The 20,253-nt window shown below is 35.9% G+C and overlaps 1 protein-coding gene and 1 non-coding gene across 2 annotated transcripts; both read right to left on the bottom strand.

Annotated features, from left to right (window-relative positions):
• Positions 1-3,030: 3,030 nt before the first annotated feature.
• Positions 3,031-3,137, bottom strand: LOC133828230 (small nucleolar RNA R71). The gene has a single exon (XR_009890861.1). It is a non-coding gene; the product is annotated as a small nucleolar RNA R71 (small nucleolar RNA).
• A 14,466-nt stretch (positions 3,138-17,603) lies between these two features.
• On the bottom strand, positions 17,604-20,033 carry LOC133821993 (protein PLANT CADMIUM RESISTANCE 2-like). Its single transcript, XM_062254182.1, has 4 exons — positions 19,876-20,033; positions 19,704-19,775; positions 19,414-19,626; positions 17,604-18,389 (listed from the first exon to the last, which is right to left on the bottom strand). The coding sequence occupies exons 1-4, from the start codon at positions 19,940-19,942 to the stop codon at positions 18,304-18,306; spliced, it is 438 nt and encodes a 145-aa protein (XP_062110166.1). The 5' UTR covers positions 19,943-20,033; the 3' UTR covers positions 17,604-18,303.
• Positions 20,034-20,253: the final 220 nt, after the last annotated feature.

Raw genomic sequence — 20,253 nt, 5'->3', positions numbered from 1 at the left:
ATCTTAACCAACATTTTTAATCCCTAAACTGCTAATCATACTTAGTTACACGATTATGGCCAAATGACTCGATTAGCGAGGTTAGCACTGTTTAAAAGGCACACCGTAACGGTCCTTGGAGTTTAGGGCATTACAGTACCCGGGGCATGTTCCCCATAAAGTAGGTGCCTTTCTGTAGTGGCCCCCGCAAATCTCGCTTGGGCCGTGGTCTCTATTCAATGCAGCCTAATGCATTGAATTGATATCAGTCCCCTAATAATGGGAATAATGTGTATTAATTACTGATGATTGTAATTTTGTTTACCTAAAAAAGATTTACTTGATGACGTGGCAAAATTAATATGCACGTGGGATACATGTGATTGTTTAAGTGAGTACGTCCTTGTTATCCCCAAAAAATGGAGATTGATGACGTGACAATAGAGGTGACAAGTGGCAGTACATGGTCCGTAAAAGACACATTAATAAGTCAATAAATATATTGGCTCCTCAGAGTTGTGATAAAGTGATCTGGCTTAAAAGTGGCCCAGTACATCAATGAAGAGTTTTGACTGCTTGAGAGGTGTCATGACCGACCGGGTAAGTTGCATCCAACCAGGAGTGACTTTGCTGTCCAGCACTTGCATGTCCTACCACTTGAATATGTCCAGCATGCATGTGTCCGACCAGCAAGTGCATGTGTCCTACCAGCAAGTGCATGACTGTCCAAGTAGAGATATGGCATGCTAGACCAGAGTGCCATGTTAGACAAGAGACATGGCATGCTAGACCAGAGTGCCATGTTAGACGAGAGACATGGCATGCTAGACCAGAGTGCCATGTTAGAGGAGAGAGATGGCATGCTAGACCAGAGTTCCATGTTAGACGAGAGACATGGCATGCTAGACCAGAGTGCCATGTTAGTCCAACATGCATGTGTCCGACCAGGACTTGCATGTCCTACCACTTGCATATGTCCAGCATGCATGTGTCCGACCAGCACTTGCATGTCCTACTGATGAGTCTGTTTTTAGCATAGTTTTAACATGTGTTTAGGGTAAGTTTGAGTCATTTTGGTGGAGTGTTATGTGGTATTATGCTTGTTTTGGTATGTTTGCAGGAAATAGGAGAAGAAAACGTGAAGTTTGGGAAATGACTGAAAAATCAGTGTAAATTGGGAAATTTATGCTAGATGTTGACAAAAAGGAGGTTGAAGACTCATTTGTGGAGATAATTGTTCGATTTGGAGTTTGGAATCAAGATTTTGGAAGAATTAGAGGGGCCGCGGCGCTTGAATGAAGAGTTGCGGCGCAAGGGAGAAACAGAGAGGGCCTTAATTCTATAATTTTTAAGGGCCGCGGTGCCTGAGGGAAGCGCCGCGGCGCTCGCTGAAGTCAGAGAAGGGGTTGCGCTGGGCATAGATGTGCGCCGCGGCGCTTGGATGCTAGGGCCGTGGCGCGTGTGGCTGATCGTGACCTGCAGAATTGTCAATTTTGTTAGATATTTTAGGGTTTTTGTTTAAATACGTTTTAAGAGTTAATTATTCTATTCTATTGATAATTAGAAGTGGAGAGAAGTCATTAGAGGCAGAGGAGAACATTGAAGACCTAGAGTTTGATTTCTTATTTTCTTCTGTAATCTCTCTACTGATGTTTATGTTTATATTTAATTTGATTGATTTCATTATGTCTGCTTTGAACTAATCTTGTTATTAGGGTTTTAGTGGATTCTTCTTGAAACTTTTGATCTCTTAATGAAATTTTCCTGAATTTCTTTCATCTGCTGTGGATTATTTATCATATGCTTAATGCTTGTGAATGCTTGATCATCATTTACATGTTTATATGATTTTAACCTATACTCTGAAAAGAGAAGGATAATTATGCTATAGGTAAATCTTCGCAATTTTATATTAGACGAAAGTACTTTTATGAATTGTGTAGTTTAGGGATTATGTGCTTAAAGCCTGCAATATATTGATTTACCACAGAGATGTAGGAAATCGTATATTGTAGAGAATTATAGATCCTAATAAGACTATAATATATAATTGTAATCTGCTACCATAATAGAATAAAGAAATCTTGAGAATTGATTAGAAATCATAAGTGGAAAGTTGATGAAACTAAAGCCCTAACTTTTGCATCTATTGAATTAAATCAAATTTCATCTCTGCATTTCTTTAAGTGTTTAGTAGTTGTCTTAATTTTTAGTAATAGTTATTTTATTTATCAATCTGAAATTATTATTCAAATCAATTAGAATTAGAGGTTAATTATTGGTAATTAATAGCAGTCTTCGTGGGATCGACACTTTACTTATCATATATTACTTGATTAGACCGCGTATACTTGCGTGTTACATTTTGGTGATCAAGTTTTTGGCGCCGTTGCCGGGGACTGTTTTTATTAATATCAATAAGTTATTTTTTTTTCTAATTTGATTTATTTATTTTTCATTTTTTTAACATTTATTTGGATCAAGGTTCTCTTGTGTTTCAGGACTAGTTGGTATATGCGAAGCAATAGACAAAAACAGATTATACCAATAGACCGGGAAATTGAAAGAACGTGCAGGCAGAACCGGAAAATAAAAAGGAAATTGGAATTCACCATGGCTGATAATTTGGGAAATGGTGCTAATAATGGTCAAGGGGCTGCTGAGGTTCCAAGGGAGCAAGGAGCACGAACATTAAGAGATTATGTACTTCCTACTGTTACAGGAGTGCATTCATGCATTAGACCTCCAACCATTGCTGCCAACAATTTTGAGATTAAGCCAGCAATTCTTTAGATGGTTCAAACAATTGTTCAGTTTGGAGGTATGTCGACGGAGGACCCTAATTTACACATAGCTAATTTTCTGGAGTTATGTGCAACGTTCAAGATGAATGGGGTGAGTGATGATGCTATAAGACTAAGGCTATTCCCATTTTCATTGAGGGATAGGGCGAAAAGTTGGCTGATTTCCTTACAAACGAATTCGATCACTACATGGGAGGAGTTAGCTCAGAAATTCCTTGCCAAGTTCTTTCCTCCAGCAAAGGCTGCAAAGTTAAGGGGTGAGATTAATAATTTTTATCAGTTGGATGGAGAGTCACTGTATGATTCGTGGGAGCGCTTTAAGGAATTGTTAAGGAAGTGTCCGCACCATGGAATAGAAAAGTGGATGTTGGTGCATAATTTTTATAATGGGTTGAATGGGACGACAAGAACAATTATAGATGCTGCAACGGGAGGTGCCTTTATGAGTAAAAGTGCTAATGAGGCATATGAGCTATTAGAGGAGATGGCGATGAATAATTATCAATGGCCAAATGAAAGGGGACAGCCAAAGAAGGTTGCTGGTATGATGGAATTGGATGCCATAACGATGCTTACAGCTCAAGTAGCAGCCTTGACGAAGCAATTACAAAAGACTACACTCCCCTCTCAAGCTATGCAAGTTCAAAACTTATGTGAAGTGTGTGGTACATCCCATCAACCAAAACCAATGCCCTGCTATAGACATGAATAATATGCCCATGGAAGAAGTCCAAGCCATAGGAAATTACCAAAGACAGCCTAATAATCCCAATTCCATGACCTACAACCAAACTTGGAAGAACCATTCCAACTTTTCCTGGTCTAACAACCAAAACACCCTCCAACCTTATCCTTCACCTCAGCCACCATATCAGCCTACCCAAAATAGGCCACCTTATCCACAACAATATGCACACCAAAATCCTCCACCGGGCTATTATCAACCACAAAATAGATCACCTCCTCAAATGCCAATGAAACCAGCTGAAACCCAACCTGATGTGCTTAACCAATTCATGACTGAAACTAGGGCATCCATAAGAAGTTTGGAGACTCAAATAGGGCAACTGGCTACTTTAATGTCAAATAAGCTCAAGGAAATTTGCCTAGCACTACAGAAGTTAATCCTAAAGAGCAGTGTAATGCAATATCCTTGAGGAGTGGGACTAAGTATGAGGGGCCTATAGTAGCAAACAAGGGCAAGAAAAGAGAGGATCGATATGTCACTAGTCCAGCACAAGAGGAGGTTACTGCAGATTTTCTAAAGAAGGAGAAGTCTAATGAAGAAAAAGTTACTGAAGACCTTAACAAGAAAGAAGTGGTACCACCAGTGAGCATTGACCACCATGTTAGAATTCCATATCCACAAAGGCTTCGCAAGCATAATTTGGATAAGCAGTTTGCCAAGTTTTTAGAGGTGTTCAAGAAGCTACATATTAATATACCGTTTGCAGAAGCATTAGAGCAGATGCCTAGCTATGTGAAGTTCGTGAAGGAAATTTTGTCAAAGAAAAAGATGCTAGAGGATTATGAGATGGTTGCTTTAACTGAAGAGTGCAGCGCAATACTACAGAAGAAACTACCTCCAAAGCTTAAAGATCCTGGCAGTTTCAATATCCCATGTTCTATAGGGAGTTTAGTAGAAACAAAGGCATTATGTGATTTAGGGGCTAGTGTGAATTTGATGCCTCTATCAATCTTTCAAAAGCTAAATTTGGGAGAAGCTCGGCCAACTACAGTGTCTTTGCAGATGGCAGATAAGACAGTTAATCATCCTCATGGAGTTATTGAGGATGTATTGGTAAAAGTGGGTAAATTTATTTTTCCTGCGGACTTTATTATTTTAGACATGGAGGAAGATGAAAATATTCCAATAATACTTGGAAGGCCATTCTTAGCGACTGGTAGGGCGTTAATTGATGTACAAAAAGGTGAATTAAAGCTGCGAGTGCAAAAAGAGGAAGTTATATTTACAGTTTTTGCAGCAATAGAAATTCCAACGTGTTGTAGAGTTGAAGTGGTGAACCAAGGAGAGAACAAGTTGGAAGGCTCTAAGACAAGCTCCATAGTGAAAACCAGAATGAGGAAGGGGCGGAATCGATTAAAAAAGTACTTTAGTGAAAGAATTTGAAGGTTATATGAGCGGGGGAAAGTACCACCAATTTCTAATCATAAGGAACGAGGGACAACTCATGGCACTATGGCTCTTAAGGATGTGAGGGGTCGAGTTGGAATTGATTTGATCTGAAGCTAAAGCAGCGTCCGGCTAAATGACGTTAACGACAGCGCTCTTAGGAGGCATTTCTATGTTTATTTTTAATTTTTAGTTCAGTTTGTTTGTAAAAAGTATGAACAATTTTTAGTTGTGGTTGGACTTATTATTTTTCTTAGTTTTTAGTATTTTTGAATGTAATAGAACCGTGGAAATCGTGAAAACTCTAAAAAAAAAAAAAAAAAAGAATGAAGATTTGGCATTCTGGAGAGAGGGCTGCGGCGCTTGGAAAATTCCCAGAAAAAAATTATGGGGAGCGCCGCAACGCTTGGAGGTGCGCGCCGCGACGCGTATGCAGGTCCGAGCCTTAAAGGGGGTTTCCCTCTTTCATTTTTGCCATTCTCTCCATTTTGAAAAAAATTCCACAACCCATTTCTCTCCATTTTCTCTCTAAATTCCGTTATTCTACCCAGAAATTTCTTCTCAATCTCCCTATTATATCTTGAATCCACATATAAATTCATCCACATATTTCTTTCTCCTTCCCATTTTCTATTCTGATTTTGAAATCCCTAATCCCCAAAAAAATTTCAAACCCTAAATCTACAATTTCTATCAATTGGAGTGGTGATTTTATGCTTACTTGGTGCAATTGGAGAGTTCAAGAGGAGGTTATCATTGTCAAGTAAGTGTTTCTCCAAATATTCATATTTTTGTTGGTAATTTCTTTATATAGAAGGCAAAGAAGGGATTTTTGATTGAAGATTATAGTGGGATAGTGAAGTATTGTAGTGAATTGGTCTGCATTGTTTGTAAGGACATTTGGAATTGGGGAATATTGAAAAAACAGGGGAGGTGCTGTCCAATTTATTGTAGAATATTATGGGACCTAAGAGAAATCCTTCTAGGGGATCCTCTTCTAGGAACACCAATAGACCATCTTCTTCTAGGCCATCCACTTCTATGGAACCCGAACCACCCCCAGAATATGATGTCACAAAATTCGTAAGTAAGGCCGCTTTTGAGCGCTATACAAGGATTCGTAAGAGGAAGGTCATAAGTGAGCGGGGTTTTGAGTATACGGAATCACCATGTGAACTCTCGACTTATGAAGAAATTAGGGGGGAAATTCAAAGAAGGGGTTGGGCTATGTTTGCTGCAGAGGATGTTAGTCATGCCAACTTTTCTGTGGTATTAGAATTTTATGCAAACAATGTAGAGATGAAGAATACAGAAGTATTTGTTCGAGGTGTTCAAGTTCCGGTTGGTATAGACACTATTGCTGAATTATATGGTATGCCAACGTATGAACAAGAGGAGGATGAATATCATCAATGGGCTCATGGGGATGATATTAATTGGGTCGAGGTGGCGGAAATTTTAAGTATACCGGGAGCTCGGTTTACAGTTGTTGGTGGTGTTCCTAAATATCTGTGGCGCTATCAATTGAATCATGTGGCGCGGGCTTGGGTGCACTTTGTGAGTGCAAGGCTAATGCTGACAACTCATATGTCGGATATCAACAAGGAGAGGCTGTTGTTGGTTTATGCCATTATGACTGGCATGACAATTGATGTAGGCCGAGTTGTTAGGAAGAGTATGAAGGATATCAGTATGTTGACCACTACGGGAGGATTAGGTCATGGTTCCTTAATCACAGATTTATGCCGAACATATGGAGTGGTTATGTTTGGAAGTGATGTTGTTCGGAAACCCATGTCGGCAATTTCTAAGAATAGGGTGTTGGGGTATGAACTACCTTCCTTAGAAGCACCACCACCTCGGCAGCGTGCCGTTGATAAAAGACCCCGAGTAGATGAAGTTGACGAAGATGATAATGAAGCGGATATGGAGGGTACGATTCCGGAGGAGCATGCGCAAGAAGTACCGGTTGTACAGCCGCCTGTTCAACCTGCGGCAGGTACTTTTGATCCCTATATGCAGCTGATGCAGAATCAATTCCAGTATTTGGTTCAGCAGAACAATTATCAGATTGCGCAGCAGCAGCATATGCAGCAATACATGGCGCAACAAAGTGAGTATCAAATTGATCACGTGGACCAGCTAAATGCATTAGTAAATCGGTGGTCTCTCCGGAACGATGAAGATGTGGCTCCATTTCCTTTACCATCTCAGTTTGTCCCGTATCAACCGCCGCCGCTGCCTCCACCATTTTAAATGTCTTTGGTAAGTCTCTTTTCCTTTACTTTTGTTTTATTTGATTTTTTTTCAAACATTGGGGACAATGTTTAGGTTAAGTTTGGGGGAAGAGATTTATTGTTGTTTTGGTTTCTGTGTTGTTTTGTTTTGGTTTTAGTCGTGTTAGTTGTGATTTTTTTAGGGTGTGAGTTGAATCAAGTTACCAATGATAATATGATTGAATGATGAACTGTGTAAATTGAATGGGAATAAAGCTAAAAAAAATCCGTGTGCTTGGTTGAATATTTTGTTCCATTTTTTATAAACACTTAAATAATTGAGAGCTTAATCATGATTTTGATAAATTTTATGTGAGGGAATAAACTTTATGCTTGCTAAGTTTGAAATAGGAAGGGAAGATTGGATTGGTTTATCTTAGAACTTGTTTGCTTGCTTTTTGAGGCGAAATCTTAGATCATGCATGCTTAGAAAAATGATTTAGGCAAATATTTTTTGGACCGTTTGAGCCTTTCAAGCCAACCTTGATTTGTTTAATCCTTAGTTACCCATTGTTGAGCCTAAATTGACCCTTTTATTGATTGACATTTGCTTGAGCTAATAACTTGAAAACCCAACTTTTATTTTGTCTTTCCCTTGCGTGTACCATGAACATATGAATGATAATTGAGATTGATTTGTAATAGGGTGATTATGTATGGCAAGTTGTGTCAACAATGAAAAAAATACATTTTGAGAGAGAAAAAAAAAAGAAAGAAACACAAACAAGAAAGAAAAAAAATATTTGAATGATGACATAACATTACACTCCAAATTTTATTATCAAGGAATAAGTTTGGGGGAGTGTAATGTTATATATAAAAAAAAACAAAAAAAAAAACAAAAAAAAAAGAAGAAAATTTTTGTTTATGCAATTTCTCTCGAAATGATAAGATATTGGGAACAATGGGATTGGACTTGTGATTTGTATTCAATGTAGAGTTGGTTGGTTAGTGTTCATGGTATATGTTGAGCTTAAATGACTTTCTCATCCACCTTTGCCTAAGCCATTCAGTTATAAGCTTGAAAAGACCTGTTGATTTCTGAGCATGTTTTGTCTACATTAGTGGAGATTAGCAAGTATAGCAAGCTTATGGGATATTAATTGGTTGTTGGATTGGAATGGAAACTTAGTGAGCATAAATGAATTCAATTACATATTATTTGTTAAATCATGATTTTGAGAGCTATTATTTTTGTTGTTTAATTGAATGGAATGAATGTTTCAACTGAAATTCTGGATTACAAGTTGAGTTCCTTGAAGATTATATAAGTGAGTTATTTGTCATAGCTTAAGGCTTAGTATTGTTCTTGGCTTGATTCAAAAAAAAAAAAAAATGTGTGTGTGTGTTTTTGTTATTCGTTGAGTTGTTTGTTTTGGTTTACTCGAGGGCGAGTAAAAGTCAAGTTTGGGGGAATTTGATGAGTCTGTTTTTAGCATAGTTTTAACATGTGTTTAGGGTAAGTTTGAGTCATTTTGGTGGAGTGTTATGCGGTATTATGCTTGTTTTGGTATGTTTGCAGGAAATAGGAGAAGAAAACGTGAAGTTTGGGAAATGACTGAAAAATCAGTGTAAATTGGGAAATTTATGCTAGATGTTGACAAAAAGGAGGTTGAAGACTCATTTGTGGAGATAATTGTTCGATTTGGAGTTTGGAATCAAGATTTTGGAAGAATTAGAGGGGCTGCGACGCTTGAATGAAGAGCTGCGGCGCAAGGGAGAAACAGAGAGTGTAACGCCCCAACTCCAGGGACCGTTACGGTGTGCCTTGTAAACAGTGCTAAACTCGCTAATCGAGTCATTTGGCCAAAATCGTGTACTAAGTATGATTAGCGGTTTAGGGATTAAAAATCTTGGTTAAGATATAACGTTTCACTAGAACGTTTAACATATATGTTGGGATCCCAAAAATATAGTTTCAGAGTCTATTACAGAGCATATTTACAACAGGCCGTTCTAAGCGGCAAAACAGGGTTTAACCCTAGTTCCACTTTAAACCTCGGCCGTGGCGGACGAGCAGCTGCATATGTACACATCATTACCTAAGCTCTCCAACTCAAGGATGGTCCAGCTTCCTCTTGCCTTTACCTGCACCACATAGCACCCGTGAGCCGAAGCCCAGAAAGAAAACACAGTATGACATGATATAATATCAACAATAATAGTATTGATTATTCAGGACCAACAGTTCAAACAAATAGGTGACTAACACAAGAGTCACAAATGTGGGGACAGCACCCTTTAGCCATGTGACGATAGGGTCACCAGGGCTTAACTGATAGGTTGTCCTTTCATAAGTTCAATCAGGATAGGTGCATGGTGAATGGTCACCAACATAACCTTCCTCATGACCATAGAGTCATAACCTGGGGACAACACCCTTTGGCCATGTGATGATAGGATCACCAGGCTTAATGAATAAGTGAGCATCTCACTAGCTTTAGCAGGATAGGTGCATGGTGATTGGTCACCAACATAACCTTCCTCCCAACTCTAGAGTCGTAACTATGGAACAGCGTTCCCTAGCCATGTGACATACCGTCACCGGGCCATAAGCCCTGGCTCTGAATAGCTAGTCAAAGACTAGTTAAGCGCTTATAGGTTCATCGACCTTAGGTCGGTCCAGCGTTAATGCTATAGAGCCATTCAACGCGTGTTCATCGATTAGATCTAATCTCCCGACTCTAGAGTCGTAACTATGGACATCGTCCCCTAGCCATGTGACAAACAGTCACCGGGGCCATGTGCCCTGGATATAAACATCCGGTCTTAGACCAGGCAAGCGCTTATAAATTCTTCAACTTTAGGGTCGGTCCAGCATTAATGCTATAGAGCCATTCAATGCATGTTCATCGACTTTAGGGTCGGTCCCTGACTAGTCAGTGCCATACACAGGTAAACCATGCCACCAAACATATATCACATGCTCCACATCCATAAACAAGGTATTCAACATGCTTACTAAACAGGTACTAGTACAATTAGGACCATGCACAACACAGAGGCTCAAGCTCTGAACGATATCATACCCAGTATACAAAGCATGTCCTAATCACATGTTTCTCGTGCATCACATGCATCATACTTAGCAATCCAACATGCATCAATAGCAGCCATACATGTCACGTTTAACAATCAACCAACATGCATCAAGAATAACCATGCATGTCACATATACACAGGGTGCTGTTTTCTTACCTCAGATTCGAGCTAGAATGATTTAAAGAACGACCCTTGAGAACGATCAACCTTTAAGCCCTTAGCGGTCACCTAGTCATAACCAAATATAAAACCTCATCAAAATGAGTAATTAAATACTTCCAAACCCAACCCAAGCCTCCGGAACATCGAATCCCACTCAACTAAGTAGTAGGATCGATCCTAGGCCCTTAGAGTTAAGTTTCCATCACAAAAACACATTTTTGGCATTTTTTTCCTTAAGGGTCGCGGCCCTACATGGACCATGTCGCGGCCCGCCCCCCTGGCAGAGCCTCCTCCACCTTCCTCAAGCTAGGGCCGCGGCGCCCAAGAACAAGGCCGCGGCCCAACTTCGCACCAGCCATTTTTCTTCGTTTTTCCACTTCTAAAACCTTCCAAAAACCCATCCAAACATCTCCAAATCATCAAATAAAAGTTCCCAAACTTCCCAATGGTCCAAAACCACCAAAACCTGAAGCTTAAACCAACCAAAAACTCAACAATTCACAAAGTCCAATTCTAAGCTTAAAAACGTTAGAAATTCAAAACTTCAAACTTAGATTACCTTTGATTGGGTTGTTTTTCGTTAAATCCTTCGATTAAGAAGCTTCTAATCTTTCTTAGGATCGCTATGCCTCGACCCTCGCTTGATTCTGACTCCTAGAACTCGAGATTCCTTCAAAAAGGCTTCGAACGGTAAAATAAGCTATCGGGAAGGAAGAGAGAGATTTCCTAACGTACGTTCTTATCTGACAAGCTACTTCAAGCTTAAGTAACCTCAAATAAAACCTAAGACTCAGGGTCCCGAAAACACCCCCGGGGACATTATAGTCAAAACTTTCAGAATTCCCTCTTGATCTCAAATATTCCACACTTATCATCAAATAAGCACTTCTATTACCCCAAAATTGACCCCGTTATGACAAAACCGCTAACTCATAATCTAGGATCGTCTCATGCCGAATAGCTCGAATATATCTCCATAATAATAAAATCTCATTCACAAATTACAATATGCACCCAATTTACAAATATGCCCTCAACATGCCAAATTACCAAAATGCCCTCATAACTATAAATACTCCCATATGCATGCATTTACCATCATATAATAATATAATTCACATGAACATGCATATGATTATTAAATAGCATAATAGATCAATTATGGCCCTCCCGGCCTCCTAATCAAGGTCCTAAACCTTATTAGGAAATTTGGGGCATTATAGAGAGAGCCTTAATTCTGGAATTTTTAAGGGCCGCGGTGCCTGAGGGAAGCGCCGCGGCGCTCGCTGAAGTCAGAGAAGGGGTTGCGCTGGGCATAGATGCGCACCGCGGCGCTTGGATGCTAGGGCCGCGGCGCGTGTGGCTGATCGTGACCTACAGAATTGTCAATTTTGTTAGATATTTTAGGGTTTTTGTTTAAATACGTTTTAAGAGTTAATTATTCTATTCTATTGATAATTAGAAGTGGAGAGAAGTCATTAGAGGCAGAGGAGAACATTGAAGACCTAGAGTTTGATTTCTTATTTTCTTCTGTAATCTCTCTACTGATGTTTATGTTTATATTTAATTTGATTGATTTCATTATGTCTGCTTTGAACTAATCTTGTTATTAGGGTTTTAGTGGATTCTTCTTGAAACTTTTGATCTCTTAATGAAATTTTCCTGAATTTCTTTCATCTGCTGTGGATTATTTATCATATGCTTAATGCTTGTGAATGTTTGATCATCATTTACATGTTTATATGATTTTAACCTATACTCTGAAAAGAGAAGGATAATTATGCTATAGGTAAATATTCGCAATTTTATATTAGACGAAAGTACTTTTATGAATTGTGTAGTTTAGGGATTATGTGCTTAAAGCCTGCAATATATTGATTTACCACAGAGATGTAGGAAATCGTATATTGTAGAGAATTATAGATCCTAACAAGACTATAATATATAATTGTAATCTGCTACCACAATAGAATTAAGAAATCTTGAGAATTGATTAGAAATCATAAGTGGAAAGTTGATGAAACTAAAGCCCTAACTTTTGCATTTATTGAATTAAATCAAATTTCATCTCTGCATTTCTTTCAGTGTTTAGTAGTTTTCTAAATTTTTAGTAATAGTTATTTTATTTATCAATATGAAATTATTATTCAAATCAATTAGAATTAGAGGTTAATTATTGGTAATTAATAGCATTCTTCGTGGGATCGACACTTTACTTATCATATATTACTTGATTAGACCGCGTATACTTGCGTGTTACATTTTGGCGATTACCTACCAGCAAGTGGTCCTACCAGCATGCACATGTCCGACTAGCAAGTGTATATCCTACCAGCTAAGTGCGTGACTATCTTGTAGAGGTGTGTTCGACCAGCTTGAAAGAGATATGGGTCGACCTGATAGAGGAGGACTAAGTCAAGATTCCCAGAAACGGCTTCAACAAGAACCGGTCTTGGCACACGCGGGAATCTCTCATTCTTCCCACAAATTTGGTGTTCTGTTAAATTTTGAATATTTTTGTAATTTAAATATAATAAGAATAATAAAATATCCCGATTCTAGGGGATATCAGATGTATGATCCTAAGCCTATAAATACATGGCTTATGAGATCAGAAAATGGTTTTCTGCTTCTTCTTTTGACCTTTTTGGGAAATTTTGGGTCTGAGTTTTCTAGAGAGAGAAAGTGCTTGTATCTGAAAGAATTCTTGTATTCTTGTAATCTGTACTGAAGAAACTCAGTTGGCTCAGTTCATCTGATCTTGAGTACAGATCTATAATCACAACTCTAAGTGGATTAGGCTATTACCAACATATTGGGGCTGAACCACTATAAAAATTGCGCGTGTTATTTATTTTCTTTTCAAACCCGTCTGTGTCGTTTTATTTCTCTTGAAGGCTTTATCGTTTTTGACGTTCTCACGTTGTTGGCAAAAAACGCGGTCAACAGTCCTGTTCGACCATCGACCAGAAGAGAATTCACTCAGCAGACAACATATTTTATGGGTGACCAGTCTGGTCGCAACATGATAACTCTACAAAATAGAGTTATTTTACCACTTTTTATGTGCTAATTGTTGCTTAATTCTTGAGTTTTTAAATAATTTATTAAGTTTTTAAGTAATTTTGAATTTATTAGTCTTATCATGATTTTATATACTTTTGTGTGTTTTTATAATTATTTTGTTGTAAAATGTTGTAGTTAATTATTTGAATTATTATTGTTAAGTTAGTGGTAAAAAAATGTTGTATTATTGAACTTAAATGTAAAATATAATTAAGTTATAATTAATATTTTCAAAGAATTAAATTGATTTATTTTATAATTGAAAATATTGTATTATGATTTATTTTGTAGGGAATTTATGCTCTTGAAAAGCAATGAAAATGATGAAAAAAATGGCATTTTTGTGAAAAATAACAAAGAAAATTGGCATTTCAGCCCCCTAGGGCCGCACCAAATGCCAGGCCCAATGAAGCTCCACCTCCCAATCAGCCACTCCAGTGCCAGCCCAAGCCCAACAGCTCCTCCAATTCCACCTTCAGCAGCTGCCAATGCATATGATGCTTCCCCAAGCTGCCTCCCACGCCTGGCTTCTTCTTCCAAACATCACCAGCCCAAGACTACCAGCAGCCTCCAACAGCCAGCCCCCATGCAGCTGCCATCAAGCTTATTTTTCCAATTGTCTTGAGCCCATAAATTGTCCAAAAGCACTCTTGTCCCCTATGTTCAAAAATGCCAATTCTTACCCAACTTTCTACACATTTTACCCCCAAAATATCATTATTACACCCTATAATTTACCCATATTTACCATATTATAATTAATTAAATTAATTTAATCAATTTAATTATTTTAAATTGATTATTTTAATTCCCATTTTTTAGCTATAAATAAGGGAGTTTGGGATCCATGTTGAGGGGAGGTTACTATACCATAATTTCTACACATTCAAAACCTCTCAATTCTCTTCATCTTCTTCTTCTTTTTGGTTAATTTCTATGTATTTTTAGAAGAAAAATTTGGGGGTTTCTCCTCCAAATTTTCCTATTTATGTTTGTAATTTTTAGTGTGTATTTGCTATTCTAGTTATGAGTTTCTAATCTTTTTAAGAATATTAAGATGATGATGAAACAATTTGTAACTAGATAGTGTTTATTTTGTATGTTGATTTCCCATTTTGTGCAACAAAGTTTATGGAATTTTCTTCTTCAAATATCTTCTTTTATCTTAAATATCATGTATTTTGGATTGTTAGCACATATTTACACTTTGTTCTTCATTAGTGCAAAAACATAATATTCTTTGTGTAAGATGTGTCATTAAATTGTACACATCCATGCTTAAAACAAAAATATTATGTTTTGCCTTATAAATAATGTTCATTGATTTATTTGTTATTTCATTAGATTGATTTACACTAAATGCTTTGAAATTATAATTTTGAAAAGTGAAGAAAAATCCTATATTTTTAGAAGTAATTTGTGCTTAAAATTATAAATATATTTGGAAAATGATAGCTTGATTTATTTTAACTATCACTAAAACTTGGGAATCAATGTACTTATAAATATTATTGAACTTATATTTTGTGGATTCTAATCCTTAATAATCTTATTTTACTATCTTGATTTCTACTTTTAATTTATGTTATATATATTGTCTTTAGTTTCTTTATTATTATCTTTTATTTTATTTTTATTATACAAAAATCTCATCAATATTTGGAACTAGGTTAGAATTTATTAATTTTGGTTTAAAATAGTTTTCTTTTCGATTTTAGACAACTCCTTTGGGTTCGACATTCTTGCTTACACGATCACTATTCTATATGAACGATTCGTGCGCTTGCGATTTATCAATTTTTAAACATACCCGTTTTGGGTCCATCACAACATTTCAGATATTTTCTACATATATGTAATTTCACATTTATGTAATAATTGTGATCTCCATTATTATTTAGATACGCTTGTATTAAATGTAATTAAGACTCATCAGCCCATGAAGAACTCCTTGAGCCTATAGATAAGACTCAAAGGGCTCAAGAGAGAGGACTTTTTGGACTTTTAGAGAGAAATATAGTGTTTTTATCCGCCAAATTTGCATTCATCTCCAACCTTGTGAAAATCGTGAACCTTAGTTCATTGATAACCGTTTTTGGAGTTCTACATTAATAAGAACACTAAGTGGACGTAGGTTATTTCCATCTTTGCGGCCAAACCGCTATATATCTTTGTGTCATTTATCTTGTTTTTGTCATTTTTCTTGACTCCGTGTCGCTGACCAAATCGAGGGTCAACAAGTATTAATGACCCCAGCCTCTATAAATAGAGTTGGGAGTCTCATTGTAAAGGGTTCAGTTTTTTGGAGAGAAAACACATTATACTCAGAGCAATCTAAACGCTGCCTGAGAAAACAACATTGAAGCTTGCCATCACAAGCTTCCAATCCTCTTAATATCAGAGACTCGTGGACTAGGGTTCTTTTATAACCCGAACCACGTAAAAATCATTGTGTTCTTGTTTCTTGTTTCTTTAATCTCTCTTCTTAAGGTTGATAGCGAAAAAGACAGTCAACATTTTGGTGCTTTCATTGAGAGCTTGAAGTAATGTTAGACGACGTGAGATGGCAAAGGACACTTACATTTGGAAGCATTTGGAACACTTACATCTATGGTGACTACACTTACAACCATCATGTGCTGCATCACTTGGAAATCCAAAGGGTTATCCACCAGAAAACGTCCAACCAGGCACCACCGAGCATCGATACTGGTAATGTTTTCTCGAATTGTGTCATAGTACAATCCTCCCTGTTCTTCATCCTCCAGTTGGAGTTTCACACACCTTTCTTCAATTTCTTTCAAAGAAAGGCTTGAATTCTCCATAGATAGCCCAAGAAATAGAAAAGAATCGGTCAAAGAAGAGTCTAGGAACCGAAATGAACCCAGAAAACACAGGCCCAATCTCCCTGAAATCACCCAAGAACTGACTGTCCCTGCTACCCACAAGTCCACAACACAGAGGAATCCAACAGAGCAAAAAACCCAGAAGCATACCCCAAAATAGAGAACACCCAAACTTTGGAGAAGCGTTCAAGCGTAGACAAGAAAGCCCTTTGAGGCACCCAGAGAAAAATGGAAGAAAAACGTTCCCCAATTTTCGAGAAAGTGCAGCCGTCGTGAGAGAAGAAGAAACAGAGCTCCCACCCTGCAAAACCACGAAACACCAAAGCCAAAGAATGCAAAGAGACAATCAACGAACGCAACCAACCAGGTCACTGAGACCAGACACGAACCCTTCAATAGGGGCAAAGCTAAAAGGAAAACCCTACCAGAGCACCCGAGATGAGTATTTCTTTAAATTTCTATTTTTAAAATTGCATATTTTTATTTGTATACTTTATTGCAATGACATATGTGTTGTTACAATAGAGTAACAGAGCGCTCAACCATAAGGTCAACTAGGGTTTAGCCTAAGGCCTCAATTTATTTTTTCAATTTTTAATGAAAAAAAGTCCCAAAAAATATCATTTAATATGAAATGACGACAAAGAATAATTTATTTTATACAAATAAGGCACAAAAATATTTCTTCAAGACCTAAATTATTTTTATGCTTAAGGCCTCAAAAGGTGTTAGCCCTTCGAGTAACACATCTAACTATTTTTGTGTGACGATGCCCTTTAAATTAATATAAATATATAACTGTATTGCGGCAACATTATGATAGGAATAGAGTATTACCAATAACAAAAAATTTAATTAAATAGTGTATGATTATTAAAACATTTTTGAAAAACAAAAATCAATTTATCGAGAACTTAAATTATTTTTTTATTTTCAAATTTAAAAGTTAATTTTTTTTGGCGCAACCTTTTTCACTTAAATTTTCACCACCCTATGGGGTGTTTAAGTTTTTTTTTTAAAAACAGCACATTAAATATAAAAAATATTACATATTAAATAATAAAAATAACTACTCCAAAAACTTTTTTGTAATATGGTTTTTGTAAATATATTTGGACGTCCCTATTTTGATTATCGACACTCTATGCAAGATCATTATTTTATAAAAAAAATATCAATTTTTTATTTTATTTTACATGATATTATAAAATGATCTATTTTTACTAATTAATCTTTCAATTTTAGTCAAATAATTAAAAATTCTCACATACATTAAATTACAATATTTGAACACTACTGAAATATTATTTCAATATTATTTCAACATAATTATACATGGTGATAAAAGTATTACAACCACAATAAATGATAATAACATAAATCTGGTACATACTATCACTACAAATAAATGTAACCTTTAGTGACAACTTTTTAGTCACAACATATATTTTGTGTCACTAAATGTCACTTTTAGTAACAACAAAATATTACTTGTGACTAAAAAGTCATACTTAATCACAAGTTGTCACTAATGTAGCTTTAGTCACAACCTATTATTTTTAGTGATAAAATTTGTTGTGACTAAAAATACATTTAGTGACAACAAATTGTGATCTTTGTGACTAATACTTTTAGCCACGGACTTTTTAGTGATGACATAAGTATAATGATTTTTCCTTAGTCACAATTTTTTTGTTTTTAGTCACAAAATTTGTTGTGACTAAAACTAAGATTTTTTGTAGTGTATATTAATTTAAATACATAATTGATACACATATTTGGTAAGAATAACATTATTTTTATAGTCACTTTATGATTGTCTTTTTTTTTTATATATAATTCTTTGCAGCATAACCTCCAAATATACTTAACATTCTCTCGAAAATTCACAACCATTTTTCAAAGTGACAACATATGAATAAAACTATTTTCACCAATTATTATTAAACATAGAAGAAGCTAATAATTATATATATAAATATATATATATATATTTAACGAGTCATGCCTCCTTGCACAGTTGGAGCAACGGGACCCATTCCCATCCCACGATTTTTCTCCTCCACACCTCCTTGCCATCCTATAAATATATATAAACACAAACACAAACACAAACCAACATTAATAATTATCTTCTTCAAAATTCACTTTCACTATACATCTGCAGCTATATATATTTTTCTTCAAGCTTAATTTACACGCAATTTCTTCTAATACTTGAAATGATTGTGATAGAACAACATAATAACATTATGTGTGATTTTCATCGATCTTACCTCGTTTCTTTATTAAATTGATTCTTACATGAGTAATTAGTGAAATTGAACTTTTTTTTTAAGTAATTTTGCACTTTAGCATAATTTTGATAACTTCTTGTAAAATAGTATTTGCCTAAAATTTTAATCAGTTTTATAAAAATTTCGACCAATTATCTAAATTTTTTTACAAGTTATATGAAATTTTTTGATTAGCTGTGTGGAGAGTGTTGGAGGCTATTTCGTAAAAGTTATCATAACTATGCTAGAGTCCATAATAACTTAAATAATAGACTATTTTACCAAGAGACCTTTGTTACATTAAATTAGTAAATATAAAAAAAAATTGGTGAGAATGACATTTTTTAAGATAATTTCTGCCTAAAAATTCAACTGTTTGTATAAATTTTTCAACGGATTATCTACATTTTTTTATCTGGCCGAATTGTGAAATATCATTTTGCAAAAAATTATTAATACTAGGTTAAAATACAAAATAATTTAAAAAAATAGATCATTTTACCAAGAAACCATATAAAAATAAAGTATATATATGTTTTGGAAAAATGATTTTTTCTAAGAAGGAAAAAAAATATTTTGTATTTTGGTCTAATTTTGATAATATTTTGCAAAATGGACTTCAACTCCAACTAGGGTATCAAGACACCATGTCCGAAATGCTAGATAGCTTATCTAAATTCCAAACAGAGACTATTTTGAAAAAAAATTATCAAAATAAAGCTAAAATATAAAATGGGTTCGTCTATTTTTTACAAATTACTCATATATATTTATGATAAAATCATCAAGAATTTTTGAGTTTGTAACTCGTATATAGATTATATATACCAAGTTTCATGTTGTAGCCGCGGTTCTCGAGCTCACGGTACATTTGGCACAAGGCACAGCCTTCACAAAAGCTATGGATCAAGCAATCTTTACAAGAGTTGCCCTTGAGACCGTAATGTTCTCTCATCTTTGATCTATAGCAGCACGAACACAAGCAAGCCCATCCTGTCAGAAACATTGCCAGTGCGTACAGAGCTCCACTTGTTCCACATGCTGCATGTAATTCATTAATTAATCAATAATAATCTCAAATATAATTACAGCATTAGTAATAATCACTATATACTTACATGTGGTTCCTTTGTCTACGATCTCTGCAACTCGGCCAAAAGTAACACAAGGGCACCAAAAGGTCAAGCAGCCTAATAAGCAATAGATTTATTAGACATTGAAGTTATAATAGCTAGTTTTACTATGTTTTGGATAGATGATACGACGGCGTTTTAGTACTGAAGAACTTACAGCTTTTGCAATCGGAGAAACAGTCGAAGAGGCCAGTGGACCACCGAGCTGTAGCGTAGTCAGACATGACTTTCTTTACTTTCCTAGCTAGGGCTAATATGAGATGAGATTGTATTAAAGAAAGAATATGAGATATGGCTTCTAATTATAAGTGTACACAACTACCTTAAAAACATCAGTAATAAACAAATGTACAGTACTGTATGGTGTGTTAGAACCTAAAATATCTCAACGTGTGTTGTGTGGTATGACACAAGGAATTTTTAAGGTGGACCACTTTTGATGCAAAATAACAAAGAACTAAAATGCCGAGGAATCTCTTTGATCCAAAGTAGCACCGAATTCCACTCTATTTTTAGTGTGTTTTTTTCCTTTTGT

Source organism: Humulus lupulus, chromosome 3 (assembly GCF_963169125.1).
Source record: "Humulus lupulus chromosome 3, drHumLupu1.1, whole genome shotgun sequence".
Classification (NCBI taxonomy): Eukaryota; Viridiplantae; Streptophyta; class Magnoliopsida; order Rosales; family Cannabaceae; genus Humulus; species Humulus lupulus.
This window is presented reverse-complemented; position numbering and strand designations above follow the sequence as displayed.